Source organism: Neurospora hispaniola (assembly GCF_033458365.1).
Source record: "Neurospora hispaniola strain FGSC 10403 chromosome Unknown B0T23scaffold_2, whole genome shotgun sequence".
NCBI classification, from domain to species: Eukaryota; Fungi; Ascomycota; class Sordariomycetes; order Sordariales; family Sordariaceae; genus Neurospora; species Neurospora hispaniola.
The window spans coordinates 1,155,619-1,176,298 of record NW_026944407.1 but is presented as its reverse complement, the minus strand read 5'-3'; the positions used below and the strand labels follow the sequence as shown (position 1 = coordinate 1,176,298).

The following is a 20,680-nucleotide window of genomic DNA, read 5'->3' as shown; positions in this document are numbered from 1 at the left end:
AGAGGCGACTTTTGTGAACTGGACACGTCGCAGCACAAACATGTACCCCGGTTAATGGTAGTACATATCAAGGCTGAATAATTCCAGACCATCGGTTTAGATCCCGACCACCAAAAGGCAACCTCTTCGTCGAGGCTAGCTAGAATCTTCTCTTGCTTTGATTCCATGGTACTTTTGGAAGCGTGTTTTTTCACCGTTTTCTATTGAAGGCCTTGTTTTTGAAGACCGTGAACTTTAGCCCCAAGACTGCTAGGGACTTTGCAATCTCGCGTTGAAGCTCTCTGGAGCCTTCACTTTTCGATTTCCGCCGAAAAGCGCCGTTACGTTCTACTTTTCGCAACTTCCAACAACATTTGTGAATATGGAGGCGGCGTTTGCAAAGCCCGTCGATGAGGTCCTCAGCGCCTTTGGTGTTGACCCTACCACCGGTCTAGATGACGAGCAAGTAGCTCAGTCCAGGGCTAAGCACGGCAGAAATGGTATGCGCTTTCTTTCCAGGATTCTTTGAATTCAACTTCGTTATTGTGTTAATGGCCTTTGCTAACCGTTCTGCCTGCCTCAGCCATTCCAGAGGAACCTCCGACACCCATCTGGGAGCTTATCTTGGAACAATTCAAAGACCAGCTGGTCCTCATCCTTCTGGGCTCTGCCGCCATCTCGTTCGTACTCGCGCTCTTCGAAGACGAGGGCGGCTGGAGCGCCTTCGTCGACCCCGCCGTCATCTTAACGATCCTAGTTCTCAACGCTGTTGTCGGAGTGTCCCAGGAAAGCAGTGCCGAGAAGGCGATTGCTGCTTTGCAAGAGTATTCGGCCAACGAGGCCAACGTGGTGCGCAATGGGCAGATTACCCGTGTCAAGGCCGAGGATCTTGTGCCAGGCGATGTTGTTGACATTGCTGTTGGTGCTCGCGTCCCTGCTGACTGCAGATTGATCTCGATCGAGAGTAACAGCTTTGCTGTGGACCAGGCCATCTTGACCGGAGAAAGCGAGAGCGTCGGGAAAGATTTTCAGGCCGTTGTTAGCGACGACAAGGCTGTCTTGCAGGATCAGGTCAATATGCTGTTTTCGGGAACCACTGTTGTCACTGGTCACGCCAAAGCCGTCGTTGTCTTAACTGGCTCCAATACAGCTATCGGCGACATTCACGAGAGCATCACCGCCCAGATCTCCGAGCCTACCCCCTTGAAGCAAAAGCTCAATGACTTCGGAGACCAGCTCGCCAAGGTTATCACTGTCATCTGCGTTCTCGTCTGGCTCATCAACATCCCTAATTTCGCCGACCCTAGCCATGGAAACTGGACCAAGGGTGCCATCTACTACCTCAAGATCGCCGTTTCCCTTGGCGTTGCGGCCATCCCCGAGGGTCTTGCGGTCGTCATCACCACCTGCCTTGCCCTTGGAACTCGCAAGATGGCAGCTAAGAACGCCGTGGTGAGAAGTCTTCCGTCTGTTGAGACCCTGGGCAGTTGCAGCGTCATTTGCTCTGACAAGACCGGCACTTTGACCACCAACCAAATGAGCGTTAACAAAATCGTCCATTTCAACGAAGATGGTACTGATCTGGAGGAGCTGGATGTTGAGGGAACTACCTTTGAACCCAAGGGTGCTATCATGTCGCAGGGCAAGAAGGTTACCGACCTTGCTCAAAACTCCGCTACCATCCTTCAGTTGACCGAAGTTGCCGCTCTCTGCAACGATGCCCGCCTTGACTACCATCCCTCTACCGGCACTTTCTCGAACGTGGGTGAAGCTACCGAAGGCGCCCTCCGTGTTTTGACCGAGAAGATCGGCCCCTGCGCCCCCTCTGATTGTCCTCCCAAGGATCGCGTTCACTACGCTAGCTCCTGGTACGAGAAGAAGTATGAGCGTCTTGCCACCTACGAGTTTTCGCGTGACCGCAAGAGCATGTCCGTCTTGGTTGAGCGCGATGGACAGCAGAAGCTTCTCGTCAAGGGAGCCCCTGAATCGCTCATCGAACGCTGTACTCACGCTCTTCTCGGTCCCGATGGCAAGAAGGTATCTTTGGACCGTAACATGTCCGAACTCCTCATGAAAGAGGTTGTTGAGTATGGCAACCGCGGTCTGCGTGTGATCGCACTGGCTAGTTTGGACAACGTTGCTGGTAACCCTCTTCTTCACACCGCCAAGTCTACCGACGAATATGCCTCTCTCGAACAGAACCTTACTCTCATCGGTCTCGTCGGTATGCTTGACCCTCCACGTCCTGAAGTTGCTGCTTCTATCAAGAAGTGCAAGGATGCAGGTATTCGCGTTGTCGTGATTACCGGTGATAACCGCAACACCGCCGAGAGCATCTGCCGTCAGATCGGTGTCTTTGGATCTAACGAGGATTTAACTGGCAAGAGCTACACTGGTCGCGAATTCGATAACCTTACCCCTAGTGAACAGCTCGAGGCCGCCAAGACTGCTTCTCTGTTCTCTCGCGTGGAGCCTAGTCACAAGTCTAAGCTGGTTGACCTCCTCCAGTCTCTCGGTGAGGTCGTTGCTATGACTGGCGACGGTGTCAACGATGCTCCTGCTCTGAAGAAGGCTGATATTGGTGTTGCTATGGGTTCCGGTACCGACGTGTCGAAGCTCGCTGCTGACATGGTGCTTGCTGATGACAACTTTGCCACTATCGAAGTCGCCATCGAGGAAGGCCGCGCCATCTACAACAACACCCAGCAGTTCATCCGCTACCTCATCTCTTCGAACATCGGTGAGGTCGTCTCTATCTTTTTGACGGCCGCTCTCGGTATGCCTGAGGCTCTCATCCCGGTTCAGCTTCTATGGGTGAACTTGGTCACCGACGGTCTCCCCGCTACCGCCTTGTCCTTCAACCCCCCTGACCACGATATCATGCGTCGCAACCCCAGAAAGCGTGACGAGGCTCTCATTGGCGGATGGCTCTTCTTCCGTTATCTGGTCATTGGTACCTATGTCGGTCTCGCCACGGTCGCCGGTTACGCTTGGTGGTTCATGTTCTACTCGGAGGGTCCTCAGATCAGCTTCTACCAGCTATCTCACTTCCATCGCTGCTCTACCGAGTTCCCTGAGATTGGCTGCGCCATGTTCTCGAACGATATGGCCAAGGCCGGTTCGACCGTCTCGCTCTCCATCTTGGTCGTCATTGAGATGTTCAATGCCATGAACGCCCTCTCTTCCAGCGAGTCTCTCTTGACGCTCCCTGTTTGGAAGAACATGATGCTCGTCTATGCTATCAGTCTGTCCATGGCCTTGCACTTCGCCCTTCTCTACACTCCCATCCTTCAGACCCTCTTTTCAATTCTCCCCTTGAACTGGGCAGAGTGGAAAGCCGTGATCGTCATCAGCGCACCAGTTGTGTAAGTCCCTAGATCCGTCTTCCATGTGATACTTTTTGAACAGTACGCTAATACTTTGTCTAGGCTTCTTGACGAACTTCTCAAGGCCGTGGAACGCAAGTTCTTTGTACAGAGCATCCCCAGCTCGGCGTCCTTAGATAAGAAGAAGGATCTCTAGACATAGGTTTTTGGTGGTAGTTAGACTTGACCAGGTCTGATAGTTTTAGATCTAGACGTAAACAACTCCTCTTGTCTATATAGATAGAACATATACATAGCGGATTACACCATGCCTAATCTGTGACGACAATATCATCTTGACATATCAGTTCTACCCATCTTGACAAGCACAGCTGGCCCGTCCGCTTGCCAGTTTGTCATGTTGCAAATGTATTTGTTCTATAGAGCCCAAGGGTACCGATAATCCACTAGCGCGTATGCGACTTGAATATTCCTGGCCCAGATTCATCATCATCATTATGCCCGAATGTCCTGCTTAATCCTGTCGTCCCTTCAATAGCCTCTTGGTGACCTTGTCCTTCTCGATAATGTAAACATGGGCGCCCCAGCCTGACAAGGCATCTCTGTCGACGGCGTTAAGAAGAGCCTGTGATATGGTCTCGAAGAGGTCCTCGGGTCCCTGTTGGGTAATTGTCATCGTTAGTACCACGCTCTCACTATGACAACCAAACACAAAAACAGCCAAAACGAGTGCTTTCAATGGAGGGGGTCGGGTTGGGGGTTCGCAAAGATTACATACCAAATTCGGCTCCCACAAGTTCTCGCACATGCCAAACAACTGCTCCGTCGCCGTTCCGCTCACAATGAAGTCCTTCGCGAAATCAATGCATCCAATGCTGTCAAAGCCGCAGATGAACGGCTCGCCCGTCTTGGGATCCAAGCCAGCAACAACGGGACTGACAAAATAGGGCCCAAAGCGGCGCTCGTACAGGCTGCTGGACACGAGGTTGGCGAACGTCCGGGGTGCAATGTTGCGCTCCTCCCTAAGTCGGTACATGTTCACCTTGTAGCGAAACAGGTCCGATACGGTCGACACGTCCGTCGCCAGACCGGTAAGCCCAAGGAAGACGTCGCCGTACTGGAAGATCTTGGGAAAGTTGTTGGAGACTGTCAACGCCTGAAGCCCGAGGCGCAGGTCGCACGCAATAGCCACACAGTCTTTTCCGACCATGGCGACAGCAGCGCCGCCGTCTGTGGAGAGTGAGGAAGAGCGGCGGTTAGTTAAGGTGCGCGATGATGATATGCCTTTCAAGGTGGAGGGGGCAAAATAGAGAGGATCGGGTATCGGAATATCGTACTTATCGAGAAGGGGGACGACTATTTGATGGCATCATTGTTAGCTTCAGATCCTGTTGGTCTGCCTCGCAGATAGGTTTAGTTGAAGTGTCGTAGTGGTCAGGCAGGCTTACCATCTTGTGCCTGGGATGTGATGCAAGTGGTGATAGTTGCTGGCTCGGATGACGAAGTGATGTTCGGTGATGGGGCTGGTACGTTTGCTGCAGTATGGTCCAAGTAGGGTGGACTGTTCGTCTTCGCCGTGAGGGGTATTCGCGATGTGATGGTGATGTTTGGTGAGAGTAGTTGGAAAGCTTGCCGTTTCCGTTGTCAAGCTCACCTTCGAACGGGCAAGGGAAGCTCCAGTTGACGAGACGGACAGGCCCGGGCAAGGCAACACGCAGCTGGCGCGGCTGGCTGGGCGGAGGACTAGATGGAGGTGGTGTCCACTAACAAGGGTGCCTGGCAGGGCAGGTTCTGCTGGGTGCTGGTGCCTCTGTACAAGTACCTACCTAGGTAACCTCAAGGTACTCTACCAAGGCAGGTAGCTGCCAGCACGGGGCATGCGATGCTAGGATTTGGTTTGTAGCAGTCTGTACCTTAGGTGGCAGGAGCTACCCATTCGGCTGTTTCTCCCCTTCCCCGTTGCTGGGTGGATGCCCGGTGTTGCCATCAAACGTACTGCGTAATTGCCCCTCCTGACCTTACAAGATGCCCGTCAGCCGTGGAAGCTCTCGGAAAGCTCACTATACATCTTGTGTACTCCACGAAACGACGGTGACCTGAAGACACGACACTCACTCGCCGCCTCATATCACTTCCTTCCATCGATACTTTCAGCGTTCATATTACCATCTGATAGAGCACATATCAGGCTTTCCATCATCCAATTTCGTCTCAACCTGAACCCTTATAACCCCTCCTTGCTGTGGACTGATATTTCCCAATTATATTACGCGGGGTTGCCTGAAGAACAGCCGCCAAACATAACATCCACAAGCAACTACGTAACTACTCCTTGTAAGGACTCAATCGTTTCAGCTTCACAAGTTCAGCGTCAACACAAAACAAAGTCTCGGCCTTCTCGTACCACTTGAACAATAAAGCGTCACAGCCAGACCGACCTTCATCATACCAATTTTGTTGCGCCGGCTCAACGCTAGGGGCACCATTGTTCACGTCTTCTCTCACCATCCCCCACAATCATAGTCAAACCGCCAGTATGTCGGCGCACGTTGAAGTGCTCTCTACGGACTTGAGAAGGACGAAAATCAAAGTCACGCCCGGAACCTACATGGTCGATGTCCTGGGGGAAGCTTGTCAAAAGTTCAACCTGAACAGTGACAAGTACCAACTTAAGTGAGAACGAACGCCCCATGATGCATGGTTGCCAAAACATGTTGAACTGACATTTGCATATAGGCACAAACAGAAGCTGATCGATCTGTCTGGTCCCTTCCGGACGTCAGGTCTCGTGTCTGGCGCCAAGCTCGAACTTGTGCAAAAGTCTAAGAGCGCAGCAGTTGTGTCGATAGCCCTCGATGTTAACGGTCAGCGGTACACGAAGAAGCTATCCAGTGACATGACGCTGTGGCAGGTTATGCGGCAGTTCGAGGTTGCGGAGAAAGGGTTAAACCTGACCGGCAGAGGCACGCCTAAGAGTAGTACTGGCCCTCAGGGAACCAGCGGTCAGTTATACTTCGAGGCGCCAGTGGTGAGTATCATGGGCAGAGAGTACACTTCGATGGAGGATCTCCAGAAGACACTGTCCCAATGTGGTATTAATTCTGGCAGCATCGTTCTGCGGGTTTCGTTCCGCGAAACCGAGAAGACCCTGTATGAGGCGATGCAGGATATCGGCCAATACCTCAAGGAGGTGGAATCAGATCAACCGAAGACACAGGCAGATGAGCCTTCAGCTCCAGCAACTGGGTCAGCGCCGGCGATAGAGGAACCTATAGAAGATCTTACTCTGGCTGCTGGGCCGAAGCCGATCAAGGAGAGTACGTTAGCAGAGCCAGAACTACAGACGGGCTCCGTAGAGGGAACCAAAGCCGCGGCCCCGGTCGCCCCTGCCCCGGAGCCAGTCCCGAAGACCGATCCAATGGACATCGTTGATGAGGTAGTCGCTCCTCCTGCCATTCCTCCTACAGAGACCACGACCACTATCAGCGAACCCAGCGACCCCCTTGTGCCTACGGGCGTCTTCAATGCCCCGTCCTCTACCACTCCCATCGCTGCCCGGATTCAGGTAGAGGACTCTGTGTACGAGCCCACCATCGCCCATGCTCAGCTACGGCAACAACAGCTATTGCAACGGGCGCAAAACCAACGGCTCAAGTCCGATGCCGAACTTGCGGCTGATGCGGCCGAGGAAGCAGCTCGGCTCGCCAAGGTCACGCGGGTCGATATCAAGATCCGTTTCCCGGACCAGACATCGGCGCAGTGGACAGTTGCCCCGGAGCACACAGGCGCTTTCCTATACCAGGCCGTCAAGGGAGTCATGACCCATCCTGACCAGCCTTTCCGCCTTATCCTCCCCGGCACGCATCCAATCGTTGCGGTTCAAGATGGTAACAAGAGGCTAGTGGCGGACTATAAGCTTCGGGGTAGGGCACTGTTGAATCTTGTATGGGATGAAGCGGCGTCGCAGGAGGCGCGCGAGGCGCCTTTTTTGAAGGGCAGTGTGGCTAGCCGAGCGCGAGAGGTAGTAGTACCGGATGTCTCACAGGAGGAGGGTGAAGAGGAGAAGGATGTCCAAGCTGGACAGTCGTCATCGAGCGGCCAAGAGGTGAAGCGAAAGGGTGATCATGGTCTGGATTCCGATGCTGTCAAGAAGAAGTTGGGAAAATTGTTCAAGCTGCCTGGTAGGAAATGAGCAGCTCCCGACGACCTTAGGTTGGATGACGCCTTCATTGTATGCTTCCGATTTATACAAGCTTTTTACTGGCCATCATGGGTATCGTTAGGCGTTGGCTGAGAGGTAAATGTACAAGATATGATAAGAGGGTACACTGGATAATATGCCAGAGCTTCTCTATGCACCGTCGAATTTGGCAGCAGAGACCTGATAAAGTGCAATGGACATCTAATATCCTACAATCATGGCACCCAGCAGGGTTGACGTTGGCAAATGTGAAGTCACGCAGTCCGAAAGTGGAAAGTAGTTTGTTCGTGATCCAGCATCTTGCCATTCAAGCTGTTGTCATTTCGTTTCTATTCCCCGAGGCCAGCTATTTCGTAGCCATTCCATGAGGGGGGGAGGCACGCTTAGATACGATTCATAACATAACGAACCAACGTCACGCCAAATAATGCCAGAGAAAAGACAAGAGGCAGAAATCCTTTTTGGTATTTTTAATCACACTCTCCAAGCAGTCCATACATTGGGATTAGCCAATTTAGTGACCGGCACGGCGAGCCTCAGCGATGACGCGCTGGAGGTCCTCAACCTTCGCCTTAGCACGGCCGAAGGTACCGAGCCTCTTCTTGGCGAGCTTACGGGCACGCTTGTCCTTGGAGTTGCGGAGCAACTCAATGACGCGGCGCTCGTAGGGAGCAAGGCTGTAGTGTGGAAGCGCAAAGTTAGCGTGAGTTCGCTCAAGCGGATATCTGCACATATGCGCCCCAACAATCCCCTTCTCAAACCCGATCAAGCGTACGGTCCAATAGTTCCAATGGAGATTGCGATGTCTTGCAGAAACGGGTACACATTTGTATGTCCGTAATCCACCCAACGAACCATCATCTTCCGTCAGTCGAACTGGTGTATGTGTGCTTGATCGAGTTTGTCGAGATAACTGCTGCTTGGCGCGAATGATTCGAATTGACAAAATTGGAATTGGTAAAACGTACCCAGCAACCTCCTGGACGATGCTGCGAACGAAAGCAGTGCGCTTGCTCAGGTGACCCTTGGTGCGGGAAACACGGGGCTTGGAGACACGAGCAGTGGTCTTCTATATTTGGGTAAAAGAGTAGAGTCCCGGTTAGCAATCACGGTTCCTTTCTTCGTTTCTCGAACAATCGTTCGGCGTAATAAGGTGGTGTTGGGGTTGTTGAAAACAAGAGGGTAAATGCAGTGTCCATCGTCTGCGATAGCCCTGATTTCCCTTTTTGTTTTCAGGAAGGCAACGCAGAGATCCTCCACGAGGTGAGACGTACGTGACCCTTCTTGAGGCCAACGGCGAGGCCGGTCTTGGATTCAGCAGCCATTTTGATGGTTGGTTGGAGAGGTGATTCCGAAAAGGGTGGTTGTCGGATGCTCGAAATCGTCGGCTGAACGTCGAGGGGACTTGGGAGAATAAAAGTTCGCGACTGATTTTTGAAGTACCCGCCCGAAAAGTGGGAAATGTTCTGTGGGTGTGGCTGGTGTGCGGGGGGGAAATGATCGCGTTTTGTGGCTGGTGCAATCGTTGCTTGTGGCTTATGTAAGTTGAAGCGAAAACACCATTCTCCCGTGCCCACACAGCGCTACTCGCCGACTTTCAACTCTTATTTCTCTCAGTGACACCATCGATCTCTTCCTGGTTACGACCAGTATCAACACCACAATGCATCAATAACTACTCCTCAACCGCAAGGGCAACCTTTGTAGCCTCCAGCGTGACACTCGCCTTACTTATTCCTCTGCACTGCCCTGTCCAATGTCGAGAGGACTCTTCGACAGCCAGCTTGTTCATACGAAGAAGACGAAGACCGTTGCCTCGCCATCTTGTTACTTCGAGACAGACAGGACTAGGCATACTAGTTCTTTTTGTCATTTCCGAGTACCACCCCAAGGCCATTACACTCGGCAAAGGCAAACACTTGCCCGGACTCAAAACCCCTTCGCAGGTTTCACTTTCGGTGTCACGATGTCGGCACCACGGATGTATACGAGATATCGTCGGACAGGGTTATGGAGAGCTCATTGCCAGACTATTATCCGGAGCCGCCCAGCCTCGTTGGGACAGTGTTTGTGCGGTCCGTATTCTTCTACCATTCACGTCCGGAGGTTGTTTGGGTCCACGGCCAACCGGAAAAGGCTCTTTCAAAGAGCATGACCTTAGTGAAGTCCGAAAACGGTTCGGGTTAGCTACCCGAGCTCAGTTTTCTATGGGTGGTTCTGACCTTGTATTCACTGCATGGTGTGTGCACCCTACATAGATCACAAGGACAGGTCGTATTGGAGCGGTAGCGCAGATGCTCTGTCACCCTGGACCAACTCTCGGGTTGTGGAGTAGTTGTTGGATAACGCACGCAAGCCTGCCAGTTGTGATAGATGGAGCAGTCGTAGACTCGTAGGACGGGTAGGCTATGGAGCCGCAAACGGTTTGGGAGCACCAATAGCCGAAAATATGTTCTTCTCGCGGCATTCCCTCCTTCTCGGTATTTCTTGGACTTCCACCATGACGAACTTCGAATACTGAGGTCTTGCGCCAAGCATGGTACTTTCAGTGCTGTCAAGAAGCGTTTTAGCCGATGAACTCCCCCTGGCAGGGTCAGTCGGCAACATGCTCAACGAGCTCGAACTCCCTTGGTGTCCCGGGGATGTCGTGGCATACGCATACTTCAAACACGCCAGACTAAGAATCTGTCAAGATTTTCCGAGGCCGTGCAAAGGAGAGAAACGGAAGACCGATCTCAACCGAGCATAATACCGAATATCTCGGCATGCTGTGTATCAACTTGCTTGACTGAAGCTGATGTGCGGGCATGTACACGTATTGAGACTTGATCTGTCTTGTCCGGATCACGGCAGCCAGATCTGCGCCTGATACTTCCAATCATTGCCCACCTCAGTACTTTATGTTCTGCCAGATTTGCAGATCGGATAGCCACTTCTTGGTACGCCGTAAGTGCTCTTTGACTGTCACCGGGTTGTGTGACCTTACAGGTATCCTCATTGCCGAATGCTGTGTGGATTGGATCTTCAAGGTAGGTGTACCGGTGTGAAGACGATCTACCTCACAGCATTCCGTTCCCTGCACCGTTCCCTACTGCGTATGCCTGAGTAACGGGGCAGGGCAAAACAGCAATGGATTTACTCTTCCTGCCTTTGTAGAGGCATGAGCTCATTTATTCATTCCCGAACCATTTTAGTTTCTGACATTGTTCCTTCCGTGTCTGCGATTCTACACGACTGCAAGCAGATATAAACCACACCTGCATCCATCCACACGACGTAGACATCCCATTACACAGCAGGATTACTCGAATATTCGACTTCACACCGCCAACATGCTTATGATGAACCTGCATACCCTCGTGGCTCTTATTCCTCTTGTGGCTTCTCTGCCCTCGATGCCCTCGTTTGGGAATAAGATCAAGTCTCTCTCCTCACGCGATGACCAATGCCCGTTCCCAGAATCCTACAAAATCACGTCGCTCCAGGTCTGGACACCAAAGAATAACAATACCCATCCAATTGTCGTCGATTTTCAATACGCAGACAACGAGACAAAGATCGAAACGTCTTGTTACTACAATGGAACCCAGCCAAACGCAGGACCAGAGGGCTTGGCCCCCAGATATGCTTGCGAAAACCCAACCGTGCAATTCCAGTGGGTCCAAAAGACGAGCATGCTGTCTATCATCGAGCTGGCATGCCCCAATACAGCAGAATCGTAAGTTTCCCATCGGGGACGCGCGGTACTTATCATCACCATCAGATCCGACTCTAACAAAGAAAGTAGGGGCTTCATGGCCTTGGACCAGTTCACCCCCAGGCTCAGCTGCGTCGATACAAGCAACACTACCGCGTTCGGAGAAGGGTCGCAATGCTTTTCTCTAGATTTTGCCATCCTCAGAAATTTCACTGCTCTCGACCCCATCGCACCCCCAGGAGGAAATTAGATCCCGGGGAGAGAAACAGATTCGTGAGACAAGGGCAATCACGGGTGCCTATGAAGAATGGGATAAATTATAGGCGGTAATCGGTGAGCAATGAATGGGATACGGGTAACGATAGTTAACGAGGAATGAAAGCACATGAATATCAAACTAGGTCCAAGGTGTTGGTCGTCAGTGAGGGAGTGGTTCCAGGTTCCCCTTGCATGACATGACAGGAAGAGGTGTAAAGTCGAGTTAAAGTTGTTAAAAGTTCCGACGTCTTGCGGGGTGTTGCAGCGGCGGCACTCGCTTACCCCCCTCTCGACCCCCTGTTTACCTACCTATGCTCCCCCTCCACAACGGGCAGGCATGCAACTCCCGTCCCGTTCATCTGACCTCTGAAACTGCAGTGTAGGGGCGTCCCTGAAGCGTGGGAGCCTGGAACAAGTCAATTCGACGTCACCACTTCCGCTTTGTATTCCCTCTTCCGTTCTGCTTGCTCTGCCCAACTCAATCATCACCTCCACTTCTTCGATTTTAGAACTCCGTCGTGCTGCAACGGATTTCAGAATCTCACACAATTCTACATCGCGAGTCCGCTTTCTTGTTCGAGCCCTGACCATTGAACTTTTTAATCCTAGAATATTATTCCAAGGAAAACAACAGCTGAACCCCCGCCCTATCGATCATCTACGTACGTCGTGGTCATTTTTCTCGGTTCGCTCATCAGTCACTGGTCCAGTGTTGGTCACGCGGTACGTTCTCGCCGCCCGGGGACCATGTTTGGCCGACATATTGTGCAAGAGAAGTTCTTCTAATGAAAAGCCGGCCTCTCGATCTTCCTTTTGTGATGCTTATCCTATGCCAGCCTTCCGATATCAGTGAGTCTTAGTTTGAAAAGGCTCGACAGCTTTACAATCATTCAGAACATGCAACTGTTCATCTACAAGAATGCATCTGATACACCAGCTTGGCCTCTTCCTCCTTCCGTTCACATCTCACTTTGTTGAGAGAGTCTTCGCAAACCCGTTAGCCGTCCCAAGAGACTCAATTCAACAACACCCCTTAGCTACACTCCACGGCCATACCCGAGATATTGATGGAGGACCTTACGCTCACGACATCCCAAGTCCGCCCCATCAACAAGGCGGCGGCGTCTCTCTCCCATTCTTCGCTTCCCTCGAGCGCATGGCTCGCCTGGTGGACATCACCTACTGCGTCGGCACGACCGGAGTTTCCAAGCCCTTCTCGTGCGTATCCCGTTGCAAAGATTTCCCTTCGATGCAGCTCGAGCGGACCTGGAACACGGGCCTGCTGCTCAGCGATAGCTGCGGATACATCGCGGTCGACCACGGCGAGAGGAAGAGGGGCGGGCGGAACGGGGGCGGGACCGTGGTCATCAGCGAGCCGGCCATTATTGTGGCGTTTCGCGGGACGTATAGCATCACTAACACGATTGTTGATCTGAGCACGGTGCCGCAGGAGTACGTGCCTTATCCTGCACCGGATGATGATGAGGAGGAGGAGGAGGAGGAAGAGGAGGATAACATTGGGGTCAGGAATAGGAATGTTGGAAAAGGAAGAAGCGATAACAACGATGAAAAATGCACCAACTGCACAGTCCATATGGGCTTCCTCGCCTCCTGGCGTAACGCGCGCGACTACGTCCTTCCCGCCCTCAAAGCCGCCCGCGCCAAACACCCCGACTATCCCGTTCGCCTGGTCGGACACAGCCTCGGCGGGGCCGTCGCCGCTCTCGCCGCGTTGGAGATTCGGCTATCGCTAGGCTGGCAAGACGTCCAGGTGACGACCTTTGGCGAACCGCGCATCGGTAACCAAGCCTTAGTGGATTATCTGGATAAGGCCTTTGGTCTTGATATTGAAGAGGACAATGACGCGCACGAAACCAGAGCCTACCGCCGCGTAACCCACGTCAACGATCCTGTGCCCCTCCTGCCCTTGACAGAATGGGGATACCGCTCGCACGCAGGCGAAGTGTATATTTCCAAGCTGAACCTGCCGCCTGCTCCCGAGGACCTGCGGTTGTGTCGGGGCGATAACGATCCGGAGTGTATGGCTGGGGCTGAGAACTCGGATGGCGGCGGATGGTTTGATGGTAGTTTGCTGGAGGTGACTGACTTGCTAGCGCTGGCGGCGGCCAAGGGGACTGATCCCTATTTTAAACATCGGGATCCTGTTGCTGTTGCTGCTGTTGATGGTGATGACGGCGACGAGGGTAGCGATGCTGGTGCTGGGAATGACGGTGTTGGTATCGGCGGCGAGTCAACTGCAACAGCACTCACGTCCAAGACAAACAGGCTGTTCCCCACCAGACTCAAGCTCTGGGAGCTCTTCTTCGCACACCGAGATTACTTTTGGAGATTGGGTTTGTGCGTCCCCGGCGGTGACCCGGCGGATTGGGGAAGGGAGAAGTATAACTTGACGCAGACGAAAGACTCTTTTGTGTTTGGTGACGGCGAGTTGTGAACGTTGCAGTAGGTGCATACGCCTGACTTTTTTCTTTTACCGCGCAATTCTTTTTTTTTTTTTGTTTCTTTTTTTTTCCTTTTTTTTTTTCGGAAGGCGCTCATCACAAATTATGGACGATACACATATTTGTTTCTAGGGCTACGGGACATTATGAGCTGGTGTTCGGGCGTTAACTGGGCTTTGGGAAACTCCTCGGAAAAAAAAAACAAACGTGTCAGGACTCCTATAGGGTATTGCATTATCACGACAAATGCACTTGAATGAGTTGATGGCATACATTAAGCGTCAGGTAGTAAAAGGTTTCTTGTGCTGAACACAATATCTCAATGAGTGAACGGGATGATTTGATCTTAGATCCCAATTGGATGATGGCCTATGTGTGAACTTATCTAGGCAACCATAGTACGCCAAAGGATCCTGTGACAATGATCCGCAGGATAAGTCGCTTTTCGGACAGAATATGAGGAGCATAAAACTGATTGAAAGAGCAAGAGCATGTTCATCATCGTTGCCTTGGTCAAAACATACTGCCAAAGAAACATCGTCTGCGCTGATAGATGATCATGGAAAGAGCCGCTTGAATTGCATATCTTCCCGAGAGCTGGGTTCGGGAAGGAGGCCGTCACCTGGAATTTCTTATCGAGGACGGTTATCGTGGGACGGCTATCATCCAGCAAGATCCTTGTGGTCTAGAGGTATGAATTGGAAATTTGACTGGATCCTTGTGCGGTTATTAGATATGCTGTGTCTGCCTTGATCCATTCCGCTATTAGACGTGACCCTCTACATGGCACACCATCTTCATGCCCCGGAGAATGGAACGATGATTATGTTCTTTTCCGCACCGATGGTATAAAGATATCAAGGCCTGATCCTCCTGAGTCTACATTAAGTTTACAAAAGGAACTTTTTCAGCGAGGGGAGGTAATATAAGGGCATTTAAAAGCACCGCAAAACAATCATGGTACGTGAACGTCCCCATAAGAGGACAGGGATATATCTCTGATTGGTGTATCATTTGTTTTCCTCGCCAAGTGGAATGGTATCGTTCCTTTGGCGTTTTGTTGGGAAAGGGGGGAAGTTGTTAAACAGAGACCTTCTTGTTTCCTTCTCTTACCCTCTTCCCATCCGAGAAAAAGCAGGTGGAAGGGAGAGGTGCGTGACGACAAAGACAACAGGGAAAGGATAATAATAAGAGAATAGGAAACGACTATCATGCCCTGCATTTCAGTGGCCCCCGGCATCAACCAACTTCCTTTATCGAAGCCCCCGTCCTGCCAATGGCCAATGTGCCGCATATTTCACGCTCCATCCGCCAGCCGGTCAAGTCCAGAGAGAACAAAGCCCAGCTCAAGTTTACAAAAATCCTAGCTATCATAGTCAAGAAGCAACACGAGACCAGTTGCGCAAAGGACGGGCGTTCCCGTGCCACTCCGGTACACCTCAGGCGACCAGCGAGGGCATGCACCCGTCATGGCGAAAGAAACCACGGTCTGGAAAAATGCGCTTACTGCTCCTCGGGAGCCTTCTCCTCAGCAGCCTCAGCCTTCTCTTCAGCCTTCTCCTCGGCCTTGGGGGCCTCAGCAGCGGCCTCAGGCTCGCCATTATCGGACGAGGTCCAGAGAGTGAGGTTATCCCTGAGGAGCTGCATGATAAGGGTGCTGTCGCGGTAAGACTCCTCGGACAGCGAGTCGAGCTCGGCAATGGCATCATCGAAAGCCTGCTTAGCGAGGTGGCAGGCGCGGTCAGGGGAGTTAAGAATCTCGTAGTAGAAAACGGAGAAGTTGAGGGCGAGACCCAGGCGGATAGGGTGGGTGGGAGTGAGCTCGGTCTGAGCAACATCGGTAGCGTTCTGCATGGCAGTGAAACCCCCAATTAGCAAAAGCGCATTGGTAGCAAATCGCGCGAATTTTCAGAAGCTCGTACCTTGTAAGCCTCGTGAGCCGCGGTCGCAGCGTTCTTGCGCTTCTCGCCGGAAGCAAACTCGGCAAGATAACGGTGGTAGTCACCCTTCCTGTTTTTGGATACCGGTCAGCTATCGTCAAGGCCAGGGGTTTGGCCGGATATACATACATCTTGTGGTAGAAGACCTTGGACTCGCCAGTGGCGGCGTGGGGGATGAGGGCCTCGTCGAGGACCTCGAGGACATCCTTGCAGACGGTCTCAAGCTCGGTCTCAATCTTTTGCCTGTACTCCTTGATGATGGCGACGTGCTTATCGGAGCCCTTGGACTCCTCCTTCTGCTCAATGGAGGAGATGATGCGCCAGCTGGCGCGGCGGGTGCCGACGACGTTCTTGTAGGCAACGGAGAGGAGGTTGCGCTCATCAACGGTGAGCTCACCACCGAGCTTGGCAACCTCCTTCATGAAGGTGACCATCTCATCGTAACGCTCAGCCTGCTCACAGAGGCGGGCGAGGAAAGTCTTGCTGTTGATTTCACCGTGTCGTCAGTACGCAGGCCGCCAGTGGGGTCAGATACACCGATGCCGAAGCCCGCGCGAACAGCGGGCAGCAGGCAGCGGAATCACACACACCTCTCGCGCTACACCAAGAACAAGGCAAACGTTAGCATATGTGTTGCACCTTGCCGGAAGCATAGCGATCCTGCTGGCCATGACCGGCGCCAAGGGGAAGGCGGTGTCGAGAAATGGGGGAATAGGCCGTCTGCGCCCGAAGGCCGGCGTTGACGGCGGGCTGGAGCTGACTTACTTCGTTGGCCATGATGTTGATTGGGTTGGGTATAGGGCGCGGAAAAGATCGCTACTGTTGCAAATTGGGAATGGAAGAGGAGAAAGCGGAAAGAGAGGGAGAAAAAAAATAGGTTAACCGGAAGACTACGGTGGTTTTGCTTTGCTGGCTGTGACGTGATAAGATTGGGAGGCGGGCAGGTTCGAAGGAGTGTCGCTGGGTTGAAGGCAAAGGGACTTTGGCTTTAGGGAGAAGGCCTGAGATTCCCCCGATCCCCGCTCAGTCTAGTGCGAGCCAGCCGTGCTGGGGGGGGCCTGCTTTTTTTTTCGGCCAAGGTGGAATCAAACGACGATTGGCTGCTAGCGAGAGACCTAGCCGCCCGAACAGCTCTGGCGGTGACCAGGCCAAACGGGCAAGGGGCCTGGAGTCTCTTGCTAACAGGTGGATGGGCAATTGGGACGAGAATCAGAGTGGCCTCCACGCGATTGCTTGACATTTGCGTGTGCCCACCCTAAGTACCGCACGGGGCATCTTGGGATCACTCACTCACGCACTCCGACATCCACAGGTCCGCCTTGTTCTCTCGTCTTCCCCGAGTCCAGCCACGTTCTCGGAGGTCGGAGAGGGGAGGTGAGTTGGGGTTGGGCCCAAACCAAAAAGCTCCCGTGGCTCCCAAATCTGGCAACCAAACCAGGGAACCAGGCCGCATCGTCTCATCAGGCTCACACTTGCCCTCTTTGCAGCGCAGTGGTGCTGCGAGTAATGGTGGCCGTGGCCGACGTTGAGGGGGATTGGATCGTGAGAGGTGATTCTTCAACTGCCCTGCCACTTTCTCTCAGTCTCCCCGTCCGCACGGCACAGCATCCATGACCTCGATCCATGGCGTGGCATGCTTCGTTCGACTACACAACAACCCACAAGCTGGAGTTATGTGCTACCCTTTCACCTTTTTCACGTTTACAGATGGGCCTCAGCTTGTACCTCGGTAGTAGGCTCGCGAGCTGTTTGCGTTTGCAACCTCTTTGCATACTAGGAGTCCATGATATGTATCACGCTCTGGAATGTCGCCCCCACCCCGAGGTGAAGTTCTCTGAAGCCTCATTTATCCTTCTTGACCATTGGTGTGTTGTCCACCGGGAGCCAGGCGGCGGCTCAAAAGGTCACATTTCTAATATTACCTATACACTACATACATTGGCAGGAATGTCTTAAGAGTCCACTTGCCATCCACCGCGGCGGATTCCCGTCACCATGGGTTGTCTTGGCGATTTATCCCTATTCCCCATGTTGGCCAGGCTGACACGGCCAGAGAATTGCGGTCGACGGCATCGTCGACGTCTTCGCTAGTCAAGCCCGGCATTTCCATGTGCAGCAGTTGCATCTTGCCATGTCTTGCACACATCCGGATAGCGGCCCAGCAGGATATCGGGATAAGGACGGCGTGCTCTGTTTGGAGTCTTTGGAACCTTGACTCAGAGCCCCGCTATCGGCAGCCCCTCCCTCATCTTCCCGGAACTAGCACCGCCAGGGAGTTCCCAATTCGCTGCCTCTTTGTCACCGCATGGCACACGTTGTCTCGTGCCAATGCTAGAATGCAGGCCAATTTTCCAATTTACCTCAACCAATAAGTAACCCCCTATCAAGTACCCTTTGGCCTGTGCGCTTGCTCTCATGCGCCTTGTTCATCGGCGGCAATCGATCCTCTCGCTCCGGCTGCTCAACCCTCTCCTTCTCAGGCTTCCATGTTATCGTCTTCGTATCACCTGGCAGGAAAAGGAATCATAATATGAGTCCAAAATCGTTGCCAAAATACGCTTCATCTAGTGGACTTGTCACAACAATGGGCCGACAATTCTGGCTTTGAGGCTATCTACAAGTCCCAGTCGTTCCATCGGGCATGTACGTATCATTGTTCGGAAGCGAGCGACAAAGTGGGGTCTTCGCGGCACCTAGCCAGTGTCCTCTGGCCGTTTCCAACTTTGTTAGGCCAGCGATCATTTCCTGGGCAGAAACTGGGTGCAAAAGGAGGGAACATGGAAACGGCTAGAAGACTGCGAGCCTTCTCCGGGCGGGTTGCTCACCAAACGCTAACCTCCCGCTCCCGTTGCGCCCCGCTACGTATACCTTGAGGTTGGTTGGTAGTGCACCTACTCTTCACTATGTACTGGACATCTCGATCTCGAAGCTCTGCTTCCTGCCCCCTCCATTTGCTGCTCCCCCCTCCCCCCACGGCTATGGAGATACATGAGGCAGTCCTGTTGGTGTGTGTACTTCCCAAGCTCTGGCATGGACAAACCTCGAGATCATGCAATACACCTAGTCATCCAGTCACAGCCAGTGTACACAACACAGCCCTGTGTTACAACCCTCCTTCACAGCAGACATCCTTGGATGTTGTGTTTGGCGAGACCGAACGGCTGATGGTTACTCAGTCGTTATCTCTTATGTTGGTCAGGGACCAATCTATCAGACCGGATCTACATCCTCTGTGGTCGAGCAGTTGTTGGTACCCAGTTCGGATCTCCCTCGCTCATCACCCTGGCCTTGTCCCTTACAAGATCATCAGGGACCCCTAAACAACCCCTAATAATCCCTACCATACTACTTGGCAGCATGTAATCCAGCCCTGGTTTGTTTTTTTAGTTTGGTACAGAAGAGCCAAAAGCCTACTAAACTTGGGGAAGCTGCCGAGAGTCTCGCGGATACTATGTAGATGCTGTAAGTTAAATCCGAAAGCTTTGGAGGGGGCTGAAAAATACTTCTGTAGCGTTGAGAATCCTGATCATTGTCAAACCTCTACAGACGGGGACGAGTTATTAGGTATCTTCCTAAGGCCAATGAAGTCTCTAGATTAGCCTTATTCTACCCTTGTTCTGGCCCCGTCAGAAGAACCAAACTAACAACACAACAGTCCTGTATTGTACACCCGCCCACCCCCCCCCCCCCCTTAAAAAGATCATCTTCTTGCTGATGGCCTGGCTATAAACCCCTCCATGGCTCTACACTACGCCAACTGCCACGGCTTGGCTGTTAATTCGTTGGACAGACTGGGAACCATGTTTAACCCCCTCCCCTGTTTTAGGTCAGTCGTCACGCGACTCCAACAATGAGATTGCGAGCGACAACCAAAGCTTCAAGGGAGCTGAATCTAGCGCGAGGTTGTGGTGATGGTGACATAAGGCACAGGCAGCAATGTCACGATACGCTCCAGTCCAAAGGAAAACTACTTCTATCTAACGTGAGGGTTGATACAATTCGTGACGAAAAGCGAACCTCGGATGGCCCTATCCTGACCTTTTAATGAGTCTAGGCGTCGTGTCGTTGTTTCAGTTGTAGTACAAATATCATGGTTCTGTTATTGCGGATTCTACATTCGACTTTATCGCCATGTGCCATCATGGCTCAGGGACGTCGACGAACGGATACTAAGGGGAACGTCGTCACAACAATAAGTAGAAATGGGTAGTTTTCAACCGGGTTTTCCGCCCTTCGATTCGTCTAATGAGGTTTTCTTGAACGCAGGGCGTTTATCTGCAGTCACTCACTTCGAGATAGAGCGCGCCCATCGATTGCAGCCGTCCTCGTGACACTACCCAAGGCTCTTCCAGTTCAGTCAACCCCAAGTTCACGGGCCGAAGTTCAAGTTGTGAGTGAGCTGGTTTCTGCACATCTCTCCTGTCCCTAAGACGGTCATGGAAAGAACGATACGCTGATATCTGTCCCAACCCGCACTTACAGATTAGGCAGATATGGAATATCATGATAGGGTCTCCATGGTCAATATCGATATTGTACATAGCCTTTTCACATCCATGAGAAGGTAACGCATGAATGACGTGAGTTACCGCACTTTTAGAAGGATGGTTAAACATCGGTATTGCGCGGCGAATAAAGAAGCTCACTTGGGTTTTTGTGTCTATCATATATAACTCAGGAATCTTTACCAGGTAGTTAATTACATAGAAACACTCAGCACAGCTCACTCGTCGCTCATTGTCTCTTCCTTCTGGTCTTGGTCTATATGTCGCCTGGGCTAGACAAGTTGAACGGTGGTAGTCAACTAATCTTGCTCT

General features: G+C 52.3%; 8 protein-coding genes across 8 annotated transcripts; 5 read left to right on the top strand and 3 right to left on the bottom strand.

Annotated features, from left to right (window-relative positions):
• The first annotated feature begins 15 nt into the window (after nt 1-15).
• B0T23DRAFT_69151 (putative calcium P-type ATPase) lies at nt 16-3,660 on the top strand. Its single transcript, XM_062841654.1, has 3 exons — nt 16-479; nt 563-3,344; nt 3,408-3,660. The coding sequence occupies exons 1-3, from the start codon at nt 362-364 to the stop codon at nt 3,499-3,501; spliced, it is 2,994 nt and encodes a 997-aa protein (XP_062695183.1). The 5' UTR covers nt 16-361; the 3' UTR covers nt 3,502-3,660.
• Nucleotides 3,661-3,819: 159 nt separating this feature from the next.
• Nucleotides 3,820-4,515, bottom strand: B0T23DRAFT_402141 (proteasome component PUP3; the record flags this gene model as incomplete). Its single annotated transcript, XM_062838644.1, has 2 exons — nt 3,820-3,963; nt 4,084-4,515. 2 exons carry the CDS (start codon nt 4,513-4,515, stop codon nt 3,820-3,822), a joined length of 576 nt encoding a protein of 191 aa, XP_062695182.1.
• A 1,129-nt stretch (nt 4,516-5,644) lies between these two features.
• Nucleotides 5,645-7,735, top strand: B0T23DRAFT_69103 (GLUT4 regulating protein TUG-domain-containing protein). Its single transcript, XM_062841653.1, has 2 exons — nt 5,645-5,978; nt 6,042-7,735. The coding sequence occupies exons 1-2, from the start codon at nt 5,842-5,844 to the stop codon at nt 7,495-7,497; spliced, it is 1,593 nt and encodes a 530-aa protein (XP_062695181.1). The 5' UTR covers nt 5,645-5,841; the 3' UTR covers nt 7,498-7,735.
• A 285-nt stretch (nt 7,736-8,020) lies between these two features.
• On the bottom strand, nt 8,021-8,831 carry B0T23DRAFT_426089 (ribosomal protein L36e; the record flags this gene model as incomplete). Its single annotated transcript, XM_062839957.1, has 3 exons — nt 8,021-8,183; nt 8,475-8,575; nt 8,781-8,831. The coding sequence occupies 3 exons, from the start codon at nt 8,829-8,831 to the stop codon at nt 8,021-8,023; spliced, it is 315 nt and encodes a 104-aa protein (XP_062695180.1).
• A 1,653-nt stretch (nt 8,832-10,484) lies between these two features.
• On the top strand, nt 10,485-11,674 carry B0T23DRAFT_373024 (uncharacterized protein). Its single transcript, XM_062836774.1, has 2 exons — nt 10,485-11,224; nt 11,294-11,674. Exons 1-2 carry the CDS (start codon nt 10,839-10,841, stop codon nt 11,451-11,453), a joined length of 546 nt encoding a protein of 181 aa, XP_062695179.1. The 5' UTR covers nt 10,485-10,838; the 3' UTR covers nt 11,454-11,674.
• Nucleotides 11,675-12,151: 477 nt separating this feature from the next.
• On the top strand, nt 12,152-14,006 carry B0T23DRAFT_373022 (alpha/beta-hydrolase). Its single transcript, XM_062836773.1, has one exon. It carries the CDS (start codon nt 12,381-12,383, stop codon nt 13,914-13,916), a length of 1,536 nt encoding a protein of 511 aa, XP_062695178.1. The 5' UTR covers nt 12,152-12,380; the 3' UTR covers nt 13,917-14,006.
• Nucleotides 14,007-15,426: 1,420 nt separating this feature from the next.
• B0T23DRAFT_393228 (14-3-3 domain-containing protein) lies at nt 15,427-16,640 on the bottom strand (the record flags this gene model as incomplete). The annotated part of the gene is made up of 5 exons (XM_062838065.1): nt 15,427-15,771; nt 15,846-15,933; nt 15,993-16,346; nt 16,454-16,461; nt 16,629-16,640. The coding sequence occupies 5 exons, from the start codon at nt 16,638-16,640 to the stop codon at nt 15,427-15,429; spliced, it is 807 nt and encodes a 268-aa protein (XP_062695177.1).
• Nucleotides 16,641-19,546: 2,906 nt separating this feature from the next.
• B0T23DRAFT_69015 (uncharacterized protein) lies at nt 19,547-20,585 on the top strand. The gene is made up of 4 exons (XM_062841651.1): nt 19,547-19,845; nt 19,918-20,069; nt 20,130-20,253; nt 20,346-20,585. The coding sequence occupies exons 1-4, from the start codon at nt 19,714-19,716 to the stop codon at nt 20,421-20,423; spliced, it is 486 nt and encodes a 161-aa protein (XP_062695176.1). The 5' UTR covers nt 19,547-19,713; the 3' UTR covers nt 20,424-20,585.
• The last annotated feature ends 95 nt before the right edge of the window (nt 20,586-20,680 follow it).

Coding starts and splice junctions, on each gene's coding strand:
- B0T23DRAFT_373022 (XM_062836773.1), top strand. CDS start 12,381: ATGCATCTGATACACCAGCTTGGCCTCTTCCTCCTTCCGTTCACATCT.
- B0T23DRAFT_69103 (XM_062841653.1), top strand. CDS start 5,842: ATGTCGGCGCACGTTGAAGTGCTCTCTACGGACTTGAGAAGGACGAAA. Junction 5,979..6,041: donor AGTGACAAGTACCAACTTAA/GTGAGAACGAAC, acceptor ATTTGCATATAG/GCACAAACAGAAGCTGATCG.
- B0T23DRAFT_69151 (XM_062841654.1), top strand. CDS start 362: ATGGAGGCGGCGTTTGCAAAGCCCGTCGATGAGGTCCTCAGCGCCTTT. Junction 480..562: donor GGCTAAGCACGGCAGAAATG/GTATGCGCTTTC, acceptor TGCCTGCCTCAG/CCATTCCAGAGGAACCTCCG. Junction 3,345..3,407: donor GTCATCAGCGCACCAGTTGT/GTAAGTCCCTAG, acceptor TACTTTGTCTAG/GCTTCTTGACGAACTTCTCA.
- B0T23DRAFT_373024 (XM_062836774.1), top strand. CDS start 10,839: ATGCTTATGATGAACCTGCATACCCTCGTGGCTCTTATTCCTCTTGTG. Junction 11,225..11,293: donor TGCCCCAATACAGCAGAATC/GTAAGTTTCCCA, acceptor CAAAGAAAGTAG/GGGCTTCATGGCCTTGGACC.
- B0T23DRAFT_69015 (XM_062841651.1), top strand. CDS start 19,714: ATGAGATTGCGAGCGACAACCAAAGCTTCAAGGGAGCTGAATCTAGCG. Junction 19,846..19,917: donor GAAAACTACTTCTATCTAAC/GTGAGGGTTGAT, acceptor TAATGAGTCTAG/GCGTCGTGTCGTTGTTTCAG. Junction 20,254..20,345: donor CACGGGCCGAAGTTCAAGTT/GTGAGTGAGCTG, acceptor CCGCACTTACAG/ATTAGGCAGATATGGAATAT.